Below are 19,665 nucleotides of genomic sequence, written 5' to 3'. Positions count from 1 at the left end.
TGACGCGACATTCAAGTGGTGATACCTTTGAATTTTGCTCCTCACCATCGGACAACTTTGTATAAGCTATATATCTTGGTATACGTAAGCTTTTCTATCGAAAATTTTATTAAATTTGCTTTCAAAGTTATTCCTCAGTTATCAGTCTTCTGCACATTACGAAATAATTTAGACAAACCTATATACAAATGTTACAATAGCTTTAGACATTACAAAATTGATAGAATAATTTAGTTCTACAAATAAATATCCTTCCCAATATTTTGTTTACATACCTAAATTTATATAAACTGCTCATCAATTTGCAAAAAAAAAACAAAACAATATAATCAGCAGAAAATTTTCCAGAAATTCATTCACGACCTGAAAGCCCTATTTGGCACTGTTTTTTTACGATCATCGAAAGAATTAGCAATGCGGAAATAATTAAATATAGAATCCGGTTTCGCATTAAAAGGTTCTTCTAATTACACACCAGAATCGGTCCAATTGCCCAGCAAACCATACGGAAAGTGTTACCAGAATCGCCGTAAATCAAAAGTTCATCCTTTCCCGGCACAGATGAAGCGCGTTAAATTAAACCCCACAATTTCCACTCGACGACTCGGCAATGATTTATCACTGCAAACGCAAACGCACATCCCCGCTGTGCGCACATCGAGTGCAAAACAGAAAAGCACCAACTAAGCTACCCCAAAACTATGGTCCATATTTAAACTGTCGACACAGTGATATACTGAACGGTGCATTCCCGGTGCATTCACCTCGCTTTCGGCCAGCTTGTGTGTGTAGTTTTGTTGCACAGGACACCGGGTCCTTGTTCTACCAGCGCTGCGACACACGATGGCAGAAATGCAGAAAAGCGCAGAGGAACATAATAGAATTACCTGCCGCAAAACTCGGACAGAGCGTGGTTCTTGCGTTTTTTTTTTGCGGGCCCTCTTCTGGGTCAAGCCGGTGCATGTTGCGGTAGGTTCCGTGGAGTCCGTGGGCCGCTTGGAGAGATTAAAATTTACTCCCCTTTTGCATCCAGACAGGTTGACTCCGGGGTGCATCGATTTTTCGCCCGGTGTCTAGAAGCATCGTTTAGAGACCCCCGGGGGCTGGATGTGCAATACCGTGCACCGGTTTCGTGGCATTCCAGTGCAAACGAAGACGACGACGACGATGACGGTGTGTGTTCGGGCGATTGCAATCGTCGACAGACAGTTAAATTACTTTTCGGTTCCTCCGAGAACGCCCGCGAGCCCACGCCGTGAGGTTGCTGACTTTTGCCGGTTTATGCCTTACAGGTATGAAAAAAGGGTGGTGACAAACCTTTGGGGAGTTTTTTTTGTTTTTGTTGCGGATCTAGTGTGAGCACACCGGATGAGAAGCAACAGACTTTCATTTCCTTCTAGACGAAGAAGGTTTGCTTCAGGGAATAAATTCAGAAGAGGTTTATATAGCCCTTGCGAGGGGATGAAAAATATAATTTTATCAACAGAATTACGCTTTCGTCCATTAAAATTCTCAAGAGGAATTATTTGCAGGTATTTTTCTCCAGGTTCCAGTGACACGGTTCCCAGCAAATACAATTTCCTTTAACCTTCGCATTACGATTGTCGCAATGGCATGGGAAATATCACCAACGACATGCAATCACAATTATAAACGTATTCCAGGAATTTCAAGGACTCTTTTTCATTCTATTTGCTATTTCAAACACATCATGCAACAGTGTATTTGTTGCCTTCTGCTTTACGTCATCTTTTTTTTTATTTCACCCTTTGTTTGCAACTTTGAATAGGAAAAAATGTTAATCACCTCCATTCAATAGACTGATGATGACTCATCGCACATATTATTAAGAACATGCGTTATTAAATGATGATCCGTGAGGGTGTACAGCAACGCCCGATCGTACTAAGGCAAATCATCATTGCGAAAGACAACACTCTCCCTTTTTTCCGCCTATTCGCCAAATACATATTTTAGCGATCCAATCTTGATGATGGGTTTTAATCAAACCTTTCCATCGCCCGAATGGTGTGCCGAAGAATGGTTGTACCACTCGACTCGACACACAGCGCTGGGGCCGAAAATAGAACCCTGCTTAGCGTCTGTTTTAGCCACCGTCATTCTCCTGCCCATCGCGCAAAAGGATGAGAGAGCGCTGGAAAACAAACGAGCAGAAGCCATTTTAATTCAATATTCAACAATACACCTTGTATATGAAAGGCAGTTTGTATTCATGTCGCGAAGGGCCTAGCTACACTTGTGTCCCGGGGAGAGTAAGGCGGCAGAAAAAACGCAACGTGCAAAATGGTTCACGTGTGTAGGAACGATTTACCACACTGCTGGTACGGAGACACAGCAACTGCCACCCTCCGATCGCTTCGTTAGAGTACCCAAGTGGTAAGTGGAAAGCTTTAAAAAGTTTCTGGTTTGTGTCGCAGGAACTTTTTGTACGGTAATGGAGGCGATAGTCCAACGGTTGTGCAATCATCCTTCGTATTAGACTGTGCTGACGTACCTTCCTGTCGTTTAATGAAGTAGTCAGGGCTTTAAAGATTTGTTTCATTTTTTATTGTAAATTTGTTCTTAAGTCCTTTTCTTAATATGTGAGGCTTTATCTGACTTATTTGCCTAATCGAAAATATTTTCATTAACAAAATATTGTTCATATTTAATATAAATCTTTAAATTTAAGACAGTTTTGTGATAAAAATGGACGTAACTCTGCTTACGCTAATAACAACACACCTTAGGAAAAAGTAATCCAGTATTAACGCCCAAGCGGATGATTTGATTTGATTCTCTCCACGTCACTTTTGTATCAAACAACACCAACACACACACCCATACCGAGGTAAGATCTTTGCAACGATAAACACACGAACTCTCTGGCAATCTCACACATTCATTTAACGATTAATCAACATTTTTATACAGCTAATATCTTCGTATCATTATTTTCTAGATGAAACCACCATAATGCGCCGCATCATAAAACCACCAACACATCTGCCAGGCTCGAAGCTACTGGAATGTTTACCGCAAGGCAAAACAATTTCACACTACCACTGGCACATTAAGGTTGAAGTAAAAACCCTCCAAAACGGAAGACGCTATCGATGACAGGCAGCAATGTCGTTCGCTTGGCTGGCAATCAAATTCGCGACTCTTTATACCCCGTAGAGGGCTTGTAAAGCGTTGTGAGGCAAACAATCTAAGGATTTGTAATAAACTAACTTCACCATCGCTTCATCAAAAACAGCCGCACTGGGTGTGGAAGTAGGCGAACCGGGCCTAACCGCTACCGACGTCACGCACAATACGCAATAAATTGAAATTATTCCATCCACCGCCCACCACGTTACGGAAAGGTGTGTCACGGACGTCTTGCAAAAAAATGGGAACAACTGAGATCCTTTTCTACGCAGATTGAGGCTTATGTTGTATATAAACTTCTAGATTCAGATATCTAAATTCTTCAATTCCACGTTCACGGGTGAACATAGTGTACAACGAATCGAACAGCATACACTTTTCACTGCACCATGTAAACAACATAGATTGTTTCTTAATCGTTTCGATTCTGTGACGTTATCAAAACTGTTAACAAAAGCCTACGCATGCCAGATGAAAAAAAAAACACCAAGAAAAATACAACGTTAAGAAGGAAACATTCGGTTTGATTTCTTTTTTTTTCAATATCTTGTTTTAGCGCTAACGTTTAGAGGTCGATCAGTTGCTCGCTCTCTTTTCTAACACTCTCTCCACTCATATGACACTTGTTTGACACAACAATTTAAATGCATGTTTTAAGCATATTTTTATAAACCGAACAACGTTATTTTACAAACAGACTATTATTTCCGTACCCTGAGCTAGATGCACTGTCCTGCGAAAAAATACCGGTAACAATGATTTGAGTTGGTTCCATTACCGAGGCTTTCCAACACTCGTGCTGTTTTTCCTTGCCGTAGTAAGGGGTTGACAGATGGAGAAGCTTTCAAAGTGAGCTTTCAGTTGGCGCGCAGGCGCATCCCTCACATCAACGGAAGTTCGAAGAAGAACACTGCAACGATGTCAAGCAGTGAACTTCATTATGGGATGAAAATTCAACACTTTATTAGCTCATTTAATTACACAACGCTACTGGTAAGGTTCTCATTAAAGGTAACATTAAAGGGATTGAATTTAGAGCAACAAAAAAAAACCCGTGCGTTACATAAACAAATGCAGATTTCATTAGCTAACAGCTGCTGATTACTGGCTTCCGGGATTTGTGTCACTGTAGTCAAGGTTTGGACGATGGAAATTTAACCGCGCGAAAGCCACACCGTTTGAAGGTTAGTGTTACATGTAGGTAGAATCCTTCCCTCACCACCCTAACGACGGTTGTCATTTTCGTGCCGGGGATAATTCGGTTCTATATTTGCTCGATAACACACCCCCGTGTTTTTTTTTTCTGTGCCGCTCGCTCCACCGAGAAACGACAACATTAGTGTCCCTGTGACTGGTGCCAGGATGACGGTTGCGAAAGAAAATTATCGGCACGTTTTATGGATTGTTTGTTTCAAGTTGGTAACTTGGTTCATTTTTTGCTTACATAAACAACTGGTCGAGAACATACAAAAAAAAAACTATGATTTATGAGTTAATGTGAGTTTTGAAAGTTGAAGAGAGTTGGACACGTGAAACTGTTATGGTTACGTATGCTTTTAGAACACATCACCATGTTCAATGACAGCTAATTCTTAAATTATTGCAATTTTTAATACAACGTCTGCTCTATTTCCATGTGTTTTTTCCTCCTCTGTCCATGTTCCACTTTCAGCTTCAATATCCCATCAGCGAAAGTGAGCAGAAAACATGGAAAAGGTCAAGTAATCGGCAAGCTATTTAAAATTCACCGCACGCTCCAATCACAACGTAAAAGCGAAATCCAATGCCATCAGCTGACTGTCCGGTCTTGTCCGGTGACTCCGGTACATGACCTGGCACATGACATGAATTATTGTTTTCCTTTGACAAAAGCGCCCAACCAACCATTCCATCCCGGGTCGGTACTAGATATCAACGTTAAGCCTTCCGTTTTTGCTCGCTGTCAACAGAAAGTGCAACCGTCTGATTCAAAGACCCAGAAGAAGAAGGTGACCGCACGGTTCTGGATCTGGTTGCACGCACGCATTCGGAAGCGCCTTTCGGAAGCTGACCGCGCAGCAACTGACAAACCGCGAGCCAACCGTTGGCAGGCGAAGATTTCTAATTCTGACAATTGACTGACACGCCACTAGCGACGGCTTATGATTTGACGGAAAAGCAACGTTCAGGAGCGAGGTGAACGTTTATGGTACACGATTGATGTGGGATACGACGGAAGAAATGGAAACTTTAGTAAGTGTTTGTTGTAAAAATATAATAATTATTAAAATATAAGAGGTAATATAAAACATATCTTAAATAGCTACCCAAAGGAATAGTTTCTTATTCTTTTACATATACAAAACTAAATTCTACACATCGCATAAATCACAAAATTTCATAGAAGACCTCAAAAAATATTTTCCCTTTTTACCTTTCCCTAAGCGATCGTTCAGATTTTTCACTTTCAATTCTATTCTCACGATTTGCCCCATCGTGCAAGGAAGAAAATCGAAATCAACCTTCTTCTACGCCCGTACGATCGGAACGGGTTCTTTGAGAAAAACTTCATTTTCAATGCACATCATAACCTCTTTATGGGTTCGAAATGATAACGAGCCAATACCGAATGGGCCAATGCGGTGATCCAGACAGAGAGATCGTCGATGCATGGAAGTTTCGTGCATTGGCAACAATGGCAATCCATTCATACCACACGGATGCATATACCATTTCACCGGCTTTGACCACCAACGTGCAAACTTGAAAAAGGGGCCCTTGAAAAAAAGGGAAAACTCCCTGGGAAACATAGAACTTTTACCTCCACCAAGAGTCTCTTCTGGGATGATCACATCGGCGGGGGAGTGAAACAAAACACGGCAGGGTGGCAGCAACGGTTGATATGGATCAGGTTGGATTCGTGTCCACGTTTTTGCACCGAAAGGAAAAACACACACGCCTACTATGGGAAATCCCGTAGATCTTACTGTTGTGTACTTAACGATGACACCGAAACGGTCTTTTAGAAATTGTTTTGTCCATACTTAATGGATGACTTACGGTGGAATATCTTAGCATCTTGGAAATGACGTTAGATTATTGATTTGTCCAAATTTTCACTTCACCGCTTCACTGTCGCTATTCTCACCAACTGTTTTCCCCATGATTCAATCACCGTTTCACAACGAAGCTACCGAACAGATGCATTCCCACTGTTGCATATGTGCGCACAAGCCGATGGGAAAATACCGAACTTTTTAATGAAAGTCTCGCACGAAGAAAGGAGGTAAACACATTGTTCGTCGATTGAGGCGCGACGGGCGCTCGCACATTTGACTCAGGGATAAAAATAATCGCACCCGTCGACACCCAAGTATCGATTGTGCAGTGCCCTTCGTAGGTGCCTTACTCGCACCGCAGCACCCCCCGCTGCATTTTCGCGGCCAAAGGTTTCGCGCATAAATCTAGGCCATCTAATGATGAATGAACGACGCTGAGCGCTTAGCGGTATGTCGGGTCGAACGATCCTTCGTTCGCACAGAATGAAAAAAAAAAACAGACTGCAACCATTGCACACGCCGCATTGTCTCTCATCTGGTACATCGGTGGGTTTGGGGGAACACAGGCAGGAGAATTTTGCTTCGGTTTGTTTGTTTGCCTACACCGTGTCCTTTCCTTGCTGCTTGCCCCCGCGTGGCAAAAAAAGGTGGCAGTCGAACTGTGCGGCAAAAATGCATTAACGATACGCAGTGAGTTATGGCCAGTTCCGGCGGCCAACGCTCCGGGAGTTGCAAAACGCTCCAGACCCAGTTAGCAAACGGTTCCCGGGGTGGCGAATCAAAACCTCCCTGCACCCTCCACCCCCTTTCCCCCCCCCCTCCCTCTGCCCCTTCCCCAACAAAAAAAAGACTCCCAATCGCAAATGAACATGTGTACGATAGAGCGCGGGCAGTGGAGTCTCGCTGCTATCGTCGGATTGCTGCTGCCGAATGTCGGCGATATTAAACTCACCCCAGCGTGGAACGGTGAAAAGCGACAGTAGCGACCGGAAAATTGCACTCGCCAAGGGGGGAAAAAGACACACATCTCACAGCCCAAACTTGCCACCGTTTTTTCGCTCGATCTCGCGGGTCGAGCGATAATAAATGATCGGAGCTCATCGGACAGGCGCAAGCGATCGTGGCAGCCCGGTGAATTACCGTCGATAGGCGAAAGCAGCAAGGGACATCGACCGCCACGGAAAATGCGTCCCCGCCCCGCCTGGTGCGCTCGCTGACGGGGTTGTGTGTGCACGGGGGCGAAAATGCAACATGCCTAGCCGGCAAACGGCGACGATGGCTCCCTCCGGTGGAAAGCGATAGTTTGTTCTACATTTTAATGACCCTTCGATAAAGGATGGGGGCTGCGCAAAGCGGACGTAGCAGCATAACCTTCAAACCTACTTTTACGCACACGAATCCATTAGGATCTGTCAATGGTTTGCGCGATCATAAAGTTCGTTTGCAACCGGATCTTGCGAACGGTGTTGCAAGCAGTTCGCAATCGTACCGGTACGAAATATGTATCAAATAAAGTATGGGATTTCCTTTCTCTTCGCTACAATTAAGTGCTGATATATTATTTTACACTTTATGAAGTGGATTTACAACGATAAATTAACTCTTGATTGTGCTTTTCGTCCTGTTGTTGAAGTTATATATCAATAAAATAGTAACTACCAAACCAAACCAAATAAAATAAAATGAAATAAGTAATCAAAAATATACATTTGAGGTTGAAGACATTAGTATTAAATAAATTTTTCAATCAAAAATCAATTCAATCAAAAATCGTATCAATTTGATCTGATTTTAAGTTCCCAGATCTTCGAAAGTTGCAGATTTCCAAATTTTTTCGAATTAAGAAATTCTTGTACTGCGCACTTCATTCAATTTCAGACCGAAACAAGAAAATATCGGCAACTTAAGCTTCAACAAGCATGGAATAAAATCATATTTAGCTCTTCCAAAAATATTGACTGTAAATCTCCCCTTAAATAATAGGTTGTAAAGGACCGTTTTAACCATTTTAACCTTTTTCTGATGATCACATGTTGTTGAAGTCATCCGTTGCACCGCTACCAATTATGGCATCTAATATCACAAAGGAAAAAGTCACCTTCATTGTCGGATGTATTGTGCGCAACAAAGCAAACAAATATCCATCCATCACTTGACATACAATTCCCGTGAAACAATATCCGATCCGCAAAGCTCAATTGCGCACCTAATCAAAGTGACCATTCTATAACGCATCGCTTTCGCTTTCACTTTTAACCCGAAGAGCTAGAAGCTATTGTGTCCTGCCCTTGTGTACAGGAAATGCCTTCTTCCATCGGTCGCCTCATCAACCTTCCATTTTCCGCGGCTTGAATTTGCATTTTGTTGCGGAATTCACATGCTCGGGGGGTGCCGATGCACTACTGTGCGCGGTTTTGTATTTCCCTGCCACGGGAAGACTGCCAACAATGAAAAAGAACGGGGCTGCACACCTAACAACGGCAATTCGTTAAGATCTGTCATATTGACAAACGAAGATACACGCACGACCAAGAATGCGCTGCCAGCGCTAGTTGCGGATCTGTCAGCAAACGCCAAAGACCCTTCAGCACCAGACCCAAGACGGGCCACCATACGAACCGCACACTGGCGCGTAACAGCTTGACATCTCATGTCCGCCTGTCGAAGCTCGTTAGCATGTGTAAATGCCGTGCGGAGTCGCCGTGCGTCGAAGATGTGCCAAACGCCACGGCACGTCACGTCGGTGCGCGCACGCGAATCGACTGCCATCGGTAAATATGATGTTTGCATTGACTCCACCGCGACTTACACCACGCGTTGACTCCCGATTTGACACACTTACCCCCCCCCCCCCCCCCCCCCCCCCCCCCACTGGGGGTGCATTCTTTCCCTACGCCATTTCTGAAAGATGGCAACCAGGAAGATCATCTCGATCTCGCATGTCCAGTACCGATGATCGTCTGCGTCTGACGAACGGTAAGGAGTTTGGAATCTTTTCGGGACACTGGCAAGGGTTCAAAACGAGTGCAAAACACACACACACACCTTAAGGGAGGGAAAAGTGTGCAGCAATAGATGCATAAGTGCATCGGAGCAACCCTAAACCGAACGCAACAATAACCACCCATAATGTGGCAAAAGGGCAGGATCTCCTAGGAGAAAAACCAGGAAACACCGAAAAGGCTCCTCATCGCACCAGGGTGATGAAAAGCGAAAACAAAACAGTTTCCCGCGCTTCGCTCCTTATTTTTTCGTCGTGATCGTGATCGATCGTTACCACGGGGCCGATCGTATGGAAAAGTTGCGAAACGTTACGCGATCCATTTTTTTTTCTCCCTCTCGCTTGTTTTCTTCACTGGGCCACCCCGATTTTTCGGATTCGAAATGGCATAATTTATTGACTTCGGCATTCACCCCCCGTACGCCATACCACACCGGTTAAAAGCACGTGACTTACGTTGCGGGCGGGAAGATCAAATTGATTCTCAACCTCCTGAAATGGGGGCCTCCGCATGGGCTGCCGGGTCTGGGCGATGCCAATTATAAGCCAGCGGCTCGCTCCCTAAATGCCCTTTCGTCAACAATGTTGCATTCAAATGGAGGCGACGACGTGCCGATAATTGTCAAATCATATCCCACCCCCGGGGAGAGCCGACGGTCGCCACTCATAATGTATGCCCCGTGGGTTGGATATTTTTGGTGAAATCTATATTTATATTGCACCAAAAATATCTGTATATGCATATTTTATTCTTGGATCAACGAGAACTAAATTTTAACACGAACTACTATTTTGTCATCAACATCAACCAATAGAACATTATTAGTTTTATGGTAGACCCAAATTGACGGTCAATCAATAAAGATATAATCGAATGATAATTTGCTAAATAAAACTTATCTCCATCTCCATACAACTACAATCTGGGAAACTCTTGGTCTATCATGTCTGAATTAGCTCCTAAAACAACGCTCGGGAAGATACTTGGTACTACTTCTATCGTTTGTGAGATCGGCGTTCTTGTTCCCAAATCATTGGGACCATCAATTACCAATCAGTAGAATTAACCGAAGACATTGCAATAAAGAATTTTCACAGAATATCCAGAAAAATAAATTTTCTTTTGTTTTCCCCCAAAAATCTCTTTCCTAGCACTTGCGCCATCTGTAGAGAAAGGTCTGGCAGTACAACGCTCGCGTTTATGTATATGTTGTTGTTATACTGTGCAAATATATTCGAATGTATTTAAGAACACATTAGTATGAATCTTATTATGTGTTTAACGTATAGCATAGCTCTATGCACATGAGTACGTTTGCCCCACAATGCTCTATGCTCGAATCAAAAGCAAATCATAAGAGAAAGCTCTTCTCCATCGAGCTTAAAGCTTCAAGAAGCGCTTCTATTGCTGTCTCTTCCATTTTCCCTTAATTTCTCTTTTGCTCAATGCAGGGTTTGCGATAGGAATGGAATTTTCCTGAACAGAAAATGCTCAAATTATTGTATTTTCTGTAATACTGTTGCATATTTTAAAATCTGAGGTTATCATAAAACAATCATTGAACTGAACTTTTTGCGTTCTCCTAACATTATTTTTAAATATATTGCTTATATTGATGAATAATAATACTTTCTAACATTCATTTTGGGATGTTAATTATAATTATGATCATTTAAAGTACTCAAGCAAAATTTAATTCATTTTTTTATAATTATTTTTTTTAAACAATAATATCAGCAAGTGTTTAACTTACTGCTTCTTTTCCTAAAATATTAATAGTTTAAATAGATTTATTATTCGTTATGTGAAAACATTGTTTTCATGTAAATTAAATATAAAAACAACTATAGCACCGTAAGAAGCCAACTTATTAACTTTTTCAACAGTGATGTGAACGAATCGTAAGTAATAAATGTCATTTTAGCTCATACTCGGTGATTACAAATATTTTTTCAAATACAAACTTACAAAACATCGAATCATCTTTCTCGTTTAAATGATATCATTAGTAATTCCTCGAAAGGGAAATCTTCAACGATAGCTTTTCTTTTTAACGCATCCTTTCACTACTCATGACGATACGATCGCGTCATAATTTGCCCGAAGCATATCGATTTTATTGCATCGTTAAGAAGCTCATCGTCGATTTGTTTGCACCGTGTCTGTGTTTTTATGTGCGTGATTTACGGACACGCGAGCTTCCTGCGCACGCTCTGCACAGCACAGCGAGAGAACAAACGCTCCCGAGCGGATGCAGTACACCATTGTTGGCACCGTAATTAACAGTAACGGTTGCAGTAAATCAGCGTAACGACTCCACCTTTCCCTTTCGATTTCAGGCAAGGGTGCGAACTAGTGGGACTTTTTTTTGTCGGTGCCGATCGGAACTAAGCAAAACAACACTAAGCAAATGCCGCCCGCCTGTACAGTGATGACTGATCGGAACAACGCTTAATTAGGTTCAAGAACGGTGCGGCCACTTGTTGGCACATTACGGCTAGAGGTGCGCATGCGGCAGCTAATGCTCATTGCCCTGTCACCGATTGCCAACGAGTTGCCCTATTGCCCTTGCGAACCGTTTCGCAAAACCCCGATCACTCTCCAGTGCTCCAGTTATATGCTTATATCGTGCCAGATGATCAACAGCAGCAGTAGCAGCCGTATGAGTCACAGAACGCTTTCGATCTGGGTTCCCATGCCCTTCCTTTAGGGAACAGCCACCGCGTAGTTGCTGTTTACCGCATTTGTGTAACCAGGAAAGGGACATTCCCTTTTCGGTATGTCCAAATAAACCATCATATTCTTTTTCATATTTCACGGAGTTTGCTGATGGCAAACAAAAAGCCGTTCCATTTATCCAAATTCAACCAACGCAATAATGCGCTCTAGGCAAGATGAGAACAAATTGCAAACGATTGCCTAACAGACCGTTCTGAGAGGAACAGAACAAGAAGCTTGGTGTAAATCGCATGCACAGTGAGCATTTGTACGGATGACAGGCAATTCTAAAGATGGATTTCCACACCTCAACGAAATGATTCATAGCATTACTTTATTTTGGGTACAATATAGCTATCAAAACCTCATAAAATTTATTGCATTTAATATAATCCAATTCGCCATTATGAGCCCCTCCCTGCATGATGACGATTTCATCTCCAAGACAAGGTGACAAGGTCAGACGCGGCTACATAACTCACAAAAAATAAATAAACACACCCAAAACTCATTGTCTTTTACTTACTGGTAGGGTCTTTAAAGAGGCTACTTATTATCGCTTTATCTCGTCCAACGTATAAACAACAAAACCAAAGAAAAGCTCATTAAATTTTCGTGTACCACAATATTTGGGAAAAAGTGCACCTTTCTTCACACCCCCAAACACACCCGCACGATAGAAGACAAACAATCTACCTTTACAATTGACAACGATATGTACGAAAATCACCGACATAAAGCAAAGCAACTGTCGAAATATGGCCCAACGCGTTTGTCGGATTGGGTTAATTGTATCGTAATCTACTGAAAAAAAAAATGGAGGCCAACCTGTTGGCACGCTGCAAAGGCATTAATCAACACCGCACTAATCCAGCACACAAAGAAAACGACTGCATTGCAAACCGCGCAACGAGAGGCACATTCTTCTCCCAATTCTGATGTTACAACCGGTACGTTACGTCGATTACCGCTCGCAACCATTTTCTTTAAATCCCTTAAACGAAGCGTCGAAACGCCCGTAATTCAACGTTGATGATGTGCATGCAGATGATGATGAAACGTTTAGCTTACAATTGCTTTATTGCCTACACCTTTGCCAAATAATGTTATTTCGGTTGTTCGATACTCGGTTGGTACAGTTTGTGCGATATGATACGTAGCTCACCTTCAGCAGCAGCATTTTCCAGTAATCTTATTTATCAAACACAATTTTAAATCTATTTGCTACGACTGGCTCACCATAAGCAAAGTGCAGTGTAAGTGAAAATGATTGATTTCTGAATTTTGGGTTACCGTTTCACAATACTTTCACCGGTACAGGCCAACCTTCACTGTGCCGCAGATAATCGTCTGTTCGGTACTGTGGTGATGCATTCATTCACAATTAACACCAAACCCTAGATCACACCTAAACAACAGAGTGCGTTGATAAAATTGCCCTAAATTGCCTCCTCGCGAGTAAAAGGGGCGGCAATTAAGGGCACGGCGAACAATATTTATATCATTGCGCGGGTCAGTCGCACCAGTCGGATGTCGTCGGATGAAACATTCAAAGGGCAATTTTTGCAACAAAACGTTTTGAATATTTGCACCTAGAAACGTATCGTATAACATACAATTCTGAGCCTGTTTTGTCGGTGTTGGCGTTTGCTGCTTTGAAGCGATGTCAGGGTAGAGAAACTGGGAGACAAACGGTGGCGCTTACTAGCTCTGCTTACGATTATGCCCCAGCGACTCCAATCGACCCCCAAACCCCGAACCGTTTATGTTCATTATCTTAATGAATATGTTCGCGATTGATTTATGGGTACCGTTTTTCCCTAAACTTTGCATTTATTTCACGTGTCCAGTGACCATAAACGCCGCCCCGCCGATCGAAGAACGGTTTCCCAGCACGGACGACACACTAAAAGCAGCAACACAAGACATACTAAAATAGGGCTAGACCCATTAGAAGACTGGCGAATATATATATCCCCAACCCCTGCCGGTGCGATGGAAGACGGATCATAAATGTTTGTATATGGTACCGTTCTAAGAACGCAACCATTCTGGATGCCATTAAAACTTCGTACTCCCCGGTTACGAAATGTGCTCCACTGGGGTACGCAAAATGTGCCGGTGCACGCATTTATACAACCGGGTCGGCTCGCAACTAAATTATCTCCCCCGGGTGAGCCCCCCAGCGGTTCCTGTTCCTCGCCTTTCTAAGGCGTCACAAACAACATGGGTCTGTTCTACCACATCACCAACATCTCCCCTTGACCATTGAACTTAAAGACAGATCTGCAAACGCGAAAGCACTCGTACCGGGCATCCGTTTTGCGATGCTGCCGATGTTGGGGGTGCTCTCACCTACATTTCAGCGATCACTACTCAACACCACCGGACGCAGACCAGAGCAGACCGCGAGATATTCGCGCACAACAACAACCATTCCTACCAAAGCCACTCGCGTAGTGGAGGGAAACACAACGCAAGCGAAAGGAGATTCTGCTTTACCGCTAACCCTGATCGGGGCACGGCACCACGGCACGAAACAAAACGGTTGGCGATGTGCGAAAATCGATCGATAGCTTCATTATCATAAATCGTGATGCGATCACTGCTCGTTTTGAGCATGATTTCTCTCGTTTATCAAAATATCGGCGAAACTTTCCATTTTTTGTTTTGTTTTCCCAACTAGCGTGAGGTTTCCGTGTGCTGAAGGGGCGTAAGAATATCGGGCCTGGGAAACCTTTGATGAGGTGAGGGAAATGGTGCTGGGAAAACTAACGAATGTTAGTGCAGAAATAGAAAGTATCTAGAAGGATAAAATATGCAAATCAATATACGCATTCAATCATCTTTTTGATGAATATTATTTGTTTTCCCTAAACCGACATTTTCCGACACTGCGCAGCAATCAGCTTTTTTTTATTGAATACGTTGTTTTTAGTCAATTTTAATTAACAATTTTATTTTATTTAACCCAAGCTACTCATTTTTACTCTAAAGTCTTTCCTAAAACTTGACCAGACATGCCTAATGGCCGAGTAGCATTCTGTGAGTTTTAACATTCTTGGCACTATGGCCAGTCGAAAGGTTCCATAGTCTCGTGCCATGTCGTTAGATCTTATTCACCAACGGTCTCGGTTCAAATTTCCATTATAAGGGGAAGCAGAACAGTGCCGTATGGTAGAGTGATCATATTCATGAGATTTGACCCCCTAGACTGGGTGTGTTGTTGATTCACTTGTTTGAATTGATTAATACTATCTTGTCAGCCCACACTAAACACATTGCATGGTGACGTAGCAATAAAAATAGGTAAGGTGTAACAGTTACACTCGTCCGGAAATTGAAGGTGTGTACGTCTGGCCATGATAAATGGCCGCGCTTAAACGATTATAAAAACATAATAGAAAATTATGAGTTTTGCCAATAAAAACGTATAGAAAGGGTATGAAATCTCCCTAAATAGTTATAATAATCATCCACTTTTACCCAAACTTCGTTTTGAACGGTACCTCATCCAGCTATACCGCAGATATTATTGCAATTTTTTATTCTTATCAAAGAAACCTTTTCGTGTTAACATTGTTGCTGCAAACTGTACTCTAACAGATTCTTAACCCACATACAGCACCGTTCCTTACAAAACAACAATCCAATATTGCTCCACATAAAATAGCCAACACAACCATTATCGACTTTCATGGTGGGTTGCGTGAAAAGGCAAAATAAAAACATGCACATGCACCCTCAACCCCGCGGCAGCGGTTTGCAAAAAAGAAAGCACCATGAAATCGCCTACCCCCCACCCCATCACACATAGGTTTAGTTCCCCCACATCGTCGGTCTAGAAGACACCCCTCCGAAAGGATTGCACCGGACAACTGCGTCCAATTAGGGAGCCTTGCCTCCCTCGAAAGTCGACTGTGGCGGCTTCTTCGTCGGGAGTGACCAACCCCATTTTACCACCGGCTCGCAAAAAACTATCGAACCACACATCCATGCGTTCCGTACCGCTGCGAACTGCAAAGCCCGATGATGGGATTGATGTGTAGTAAAACGAAGTAGCGGCAGCAACACTACGGCAACACCCCCTGCGGCAGGTCTTTTCTGCTCCAGCTCCACGGTTCAGTGAAATTCAAGACGATCGTTTTGGGTGTGGAACACTTTCCGTTCTATTTGGCCTGGTCGTACCGGTGCAGGGAAGCACAACCATTAGTGCTTCAGTACGCCAGTGTCCGGTATGTGTGTGTTTTCGGTTGGGCAGGGAGCCCGTGGTGTGTCCTCTTTATCTCATCGCACGTCCCTCCGCAGTGCACAACGATATATCTGCTTCCGCGCTGCTACGGAAAATAGTTTTCCATCACATTGTACAATTGTGTACTGCACGCGAACCGCGGTAATCTGCATATTGATCGAGTAGCATTGAAAACCAGCTCCCAAGGCCAACGGTGACGAAATGGACGAGTTGTCGACCTGCAGTTGAAGCGAGTTTAATCGTATAATTTACCTTTTATCCCGTTGCCACCTGCACGCCACCGGTTCCCTGCGATGCTACACCCTAATGCAGCATTGTCATACGTCACTTATCGTGCATACACTATTGCATAACGAATGCCCGGCCCTACACTACTGCCAGGCCGTGTTGCATGATGTGGCGTTGGAATGATCCACCGGGTGCTCTTGAATTCTTGCCATCACCAAGGGGTGTTCTTTTCCCCTTCTATTTCTGGTCTATCAGCGTAATGGAAAAATGCCATAATATGCTAATTTAATCAAAATCAAGCGATTACACTGACCATACTGTGTTGGTGGATGAGCTGTTTTGCGGTCACACCTTTATTATTAAAAAGGAATCGATTTTCCAAGTAAGTGTAAATAGCTGTCAACAAGGGTGCATAAGAAAATTTGATACTCCTGAATCAATCTTCTTCCTCTTTAGCAGTCCTGCGTACGGGGGATTGATCCGGATGGGTTTTTGGTCCACTCCGTTCGTGTGACGCCCACCGGGCCACCCCACTCCGAAATAAATGTTTTTATTTAATTTCTGTTTATATTTTTCTTAAAGTTCAATGCATTCGTCTTTAAGTATTGTAAAAATCGAGCATAATAATTCTAAATAAATTCATTTGCACTTAATTTGGTTCCCATGTAAAGATATCAATTTTCAACTAATATCGATTAGCTGTGGTGCATTTTAGTTTAATTTATTCCATTACCAAAAATTGAACATGGAGCGACGCACACCCTGGGTGGTACTGAAAGTTCACATCCGCACTTTCTAGCTAACATCATTAGTTTGTGCGGTTCCAACATGACACAATGATAAAATTTCTTCCACCACCCAACAGAAAAACCGAACGAAATCGAAATCATGAACTAGCGCATCCCCTTATAGGCTGACGCCCATTAGGTGGCCCGGGACGTGAGTCATTAGGTGGCCTTAAATTGAACGTTACAGATGATTTCGGTTCCATTTTTGGGGACAGCAAACAAATAGCATACTGGGCACGTTGATCTACCATTGGATGGGGTGATCGTTTTGCCGCCCTAACATCGCTCATCTCACGTAAGCAGGAGCATCTTCTCACATCCGCACAAGACACCCGATTGTGCTTCAGAAGATGGACCGCGTGTGAGAGAAGAGCATTTATTTCACCATATTTTCCTATTCCTAATTTTTGCGCTATGGTGGATGGGTTGCTTTTTTTAAATTAACTTTTTATTGCGCCCGATCGGACGGGAAAGTGCACATTTGGTGTCCACCCGTATAGGGGGTGTGTTGGAATGTTTTGTGGTTTACTTTGGTCGCAGGGTCTCCATCATGATGACTTCCCTTCCAGCTAGAAGTGTACAAAGCCTGTACTACACGCACCCGGGAGACCACCAAAAGCGTAAGCTTTTCCATCTAATATTTTCTCCCACCCCACCCCAACTTCCCCTCTGTTCGTCGACTGCCCACTGTCCTGCTTTCTTTCGCGGGACATTACCGTACCGCATGCGACCACGGAAATGAGCGTCGCCATTGGACTGGACCGCGAACTGCGGGGAATCCTCTCATGCGTTGCTGCATTACGGGGTGCCCACGGCCGTGAAATTGGATATTAGGTTATGGGTTTTCGGAAGCAAACTTCTGCCGCCATATTAATTGCACACCCCCACGCTCCTCTGCCTCTTTCCAGCAATTGACTGGTGGAAGAGAAAATATATGCCATAATTGTCGTTTACGTTAGCTATTTAGGACTAGCTGAGGAGCACGCTGACGACGTACTGACGAGTGAGAGACAGATACGTCTTCAGATGGCTTTCGAAAATCGGTTGAACTGATCAACTAAGCGTACGGCGAAATAACGCAAAATGTGGGACAGACTTCCGGTATCCGTTTATGGGGATGATTGAAGAATGTTCATGTGTCGTTTGGGTCATGGTTAGAAGAAGAGTCTCTGTTTTGACAAGTTTATAATCAGATTTTATACCGCTAATTCTGAATACTTTAGGTCACTCGCTACGGTTCCAGTTTGTCTTGAGAATGTAACTACTAACCGGAATCGTAACTGCCATTTTAAATTATTGATGATTTTGTGTTTATAGTGACTGATTACAGATCCAAAAGAGTTAATTAAGAAATTTATAAAGCATATTTACGTAGTACGATTGAGGAAACCAGAATGCTGAAAAAGAAAACGGTCAAACTCACTTCATCCTCCACCGATGGGTTCCTCTGAATGCCCAGCCGAACCTTTGAGTACTGCTTCAAAAGCACGCGCCAAACAACGTACGCCATCTTGCCGCCGACTCGCCCTTTTCGTGCTTCTTTTCACTTACAATCAACGTGTTAAACAGTGTTACATCCTTCTTTAAATCTCCTTAACCTCGTTCCCTCTTGACCCACACGATCACGCTCAAGAATCAATTCAATTTACCGGTACCGTACTTGCCGTCTCACGCGTACCGAGAGCCCTTTGGATTGCGTACTTTACCCATCGAATTACACTAATCGCACCTCTTTCAACACTATCACTCCCATCGATAGAGCTATTTTTTTTCTGTAGCTACCGAAACTCGCTTCGTTTCTCTTCCACCGATAATTTGCCCAATAAAGCCACCACACTATCACTCCACCACTCCACCACGCTACCACGCCACCACGCCACCAAGCTACCACGCCACAAAGCACACACTAATTACACTGGCAAACCTAGCCGTGAGGCTTTTCTTTCCAAACTTTTCGCACTATTTTCTATTCACATTTGTTGCTGCTGCTTTTTCACTAGCTTTTCCAGCAGAAAACTTCTTTTTTTTTTAATAAAAACCATATACAAACGCACAGCCACAGCAGTTCATCAGTACGGCACACCTGCGTACCTTCCGACAGCCACTCACTCACTGGACAGCACGGCTTTTTTTCTCTCTCTGCACTCTCTGCTTGCTCAATTACCAGATGGCCTAATGTGGTGCGATCGCCATTTGCTTCGATTTGTTTGACAGCTTCGTACCGCCGGATCGGACGCACAGTGCACACTTATCATAACCTATATTTTCACTGCGGGCAATCATAATTACCGGATTGATGGATTAATTTTAACACCCATCCGTCGTCGGTGTTTGTCGTCGACGTCAGGCAAGTACAGCGAAATCGTTTTCCGTTGTGTGTGTGGTGTGTTGAGTGTGGTTTTATGTTTTTGTTTTCTTTTGCCGCAATAGTCAATCACGGAGCAGCCACTGTACACAAACATCGTTCACACGCTTACCATTTCCCG

The 19,665-nt window shown here is 43.3% G+C and overlaps 1 protein-coding gene across 1 annotated transcript in view; it reads right to left on the bottom strand.

Annotated features, from left to right (window-relative positions):
* Positions 1-18,730, bottom strand: part of LOC128303061 (uncharacterized) — a 51,926-nt gene extending 33,196 nt beyond the window's left edge. Inside the window, exon 1 of the mRNA XM_053039914.1 lies at positions 18,603-18,730. Coding sequence (XP_052895874.1) covers positions 18,603-18,689 — 87 coding nt within the window. The 5' untranslated portion in view covers positions 18,690-18,730. The remainder of the gene's footprint in view (positions 1-18,602) is intronic.
* Between the last annotated feature and the right edge of the window lie 935 nt (positions 18,731-19,665).

Source organism: Anopheles moucheti, chromosome 3 (assembly GCF_943734755.1).
Source record: "Anopheles moucheti chromosome 3, idAnoMoucSN_F20_07, whole genome shotgun sequence".
Taxonomy (NCBI): Eukaryota; Metazoa; Arthropoda; class Insecta; order Diptera; family Culicidae; genus Anopheles; species Anopheles moucheti.
This window is presented reverse-complemented; position numbering and strand designations above follow the sequence as displayed.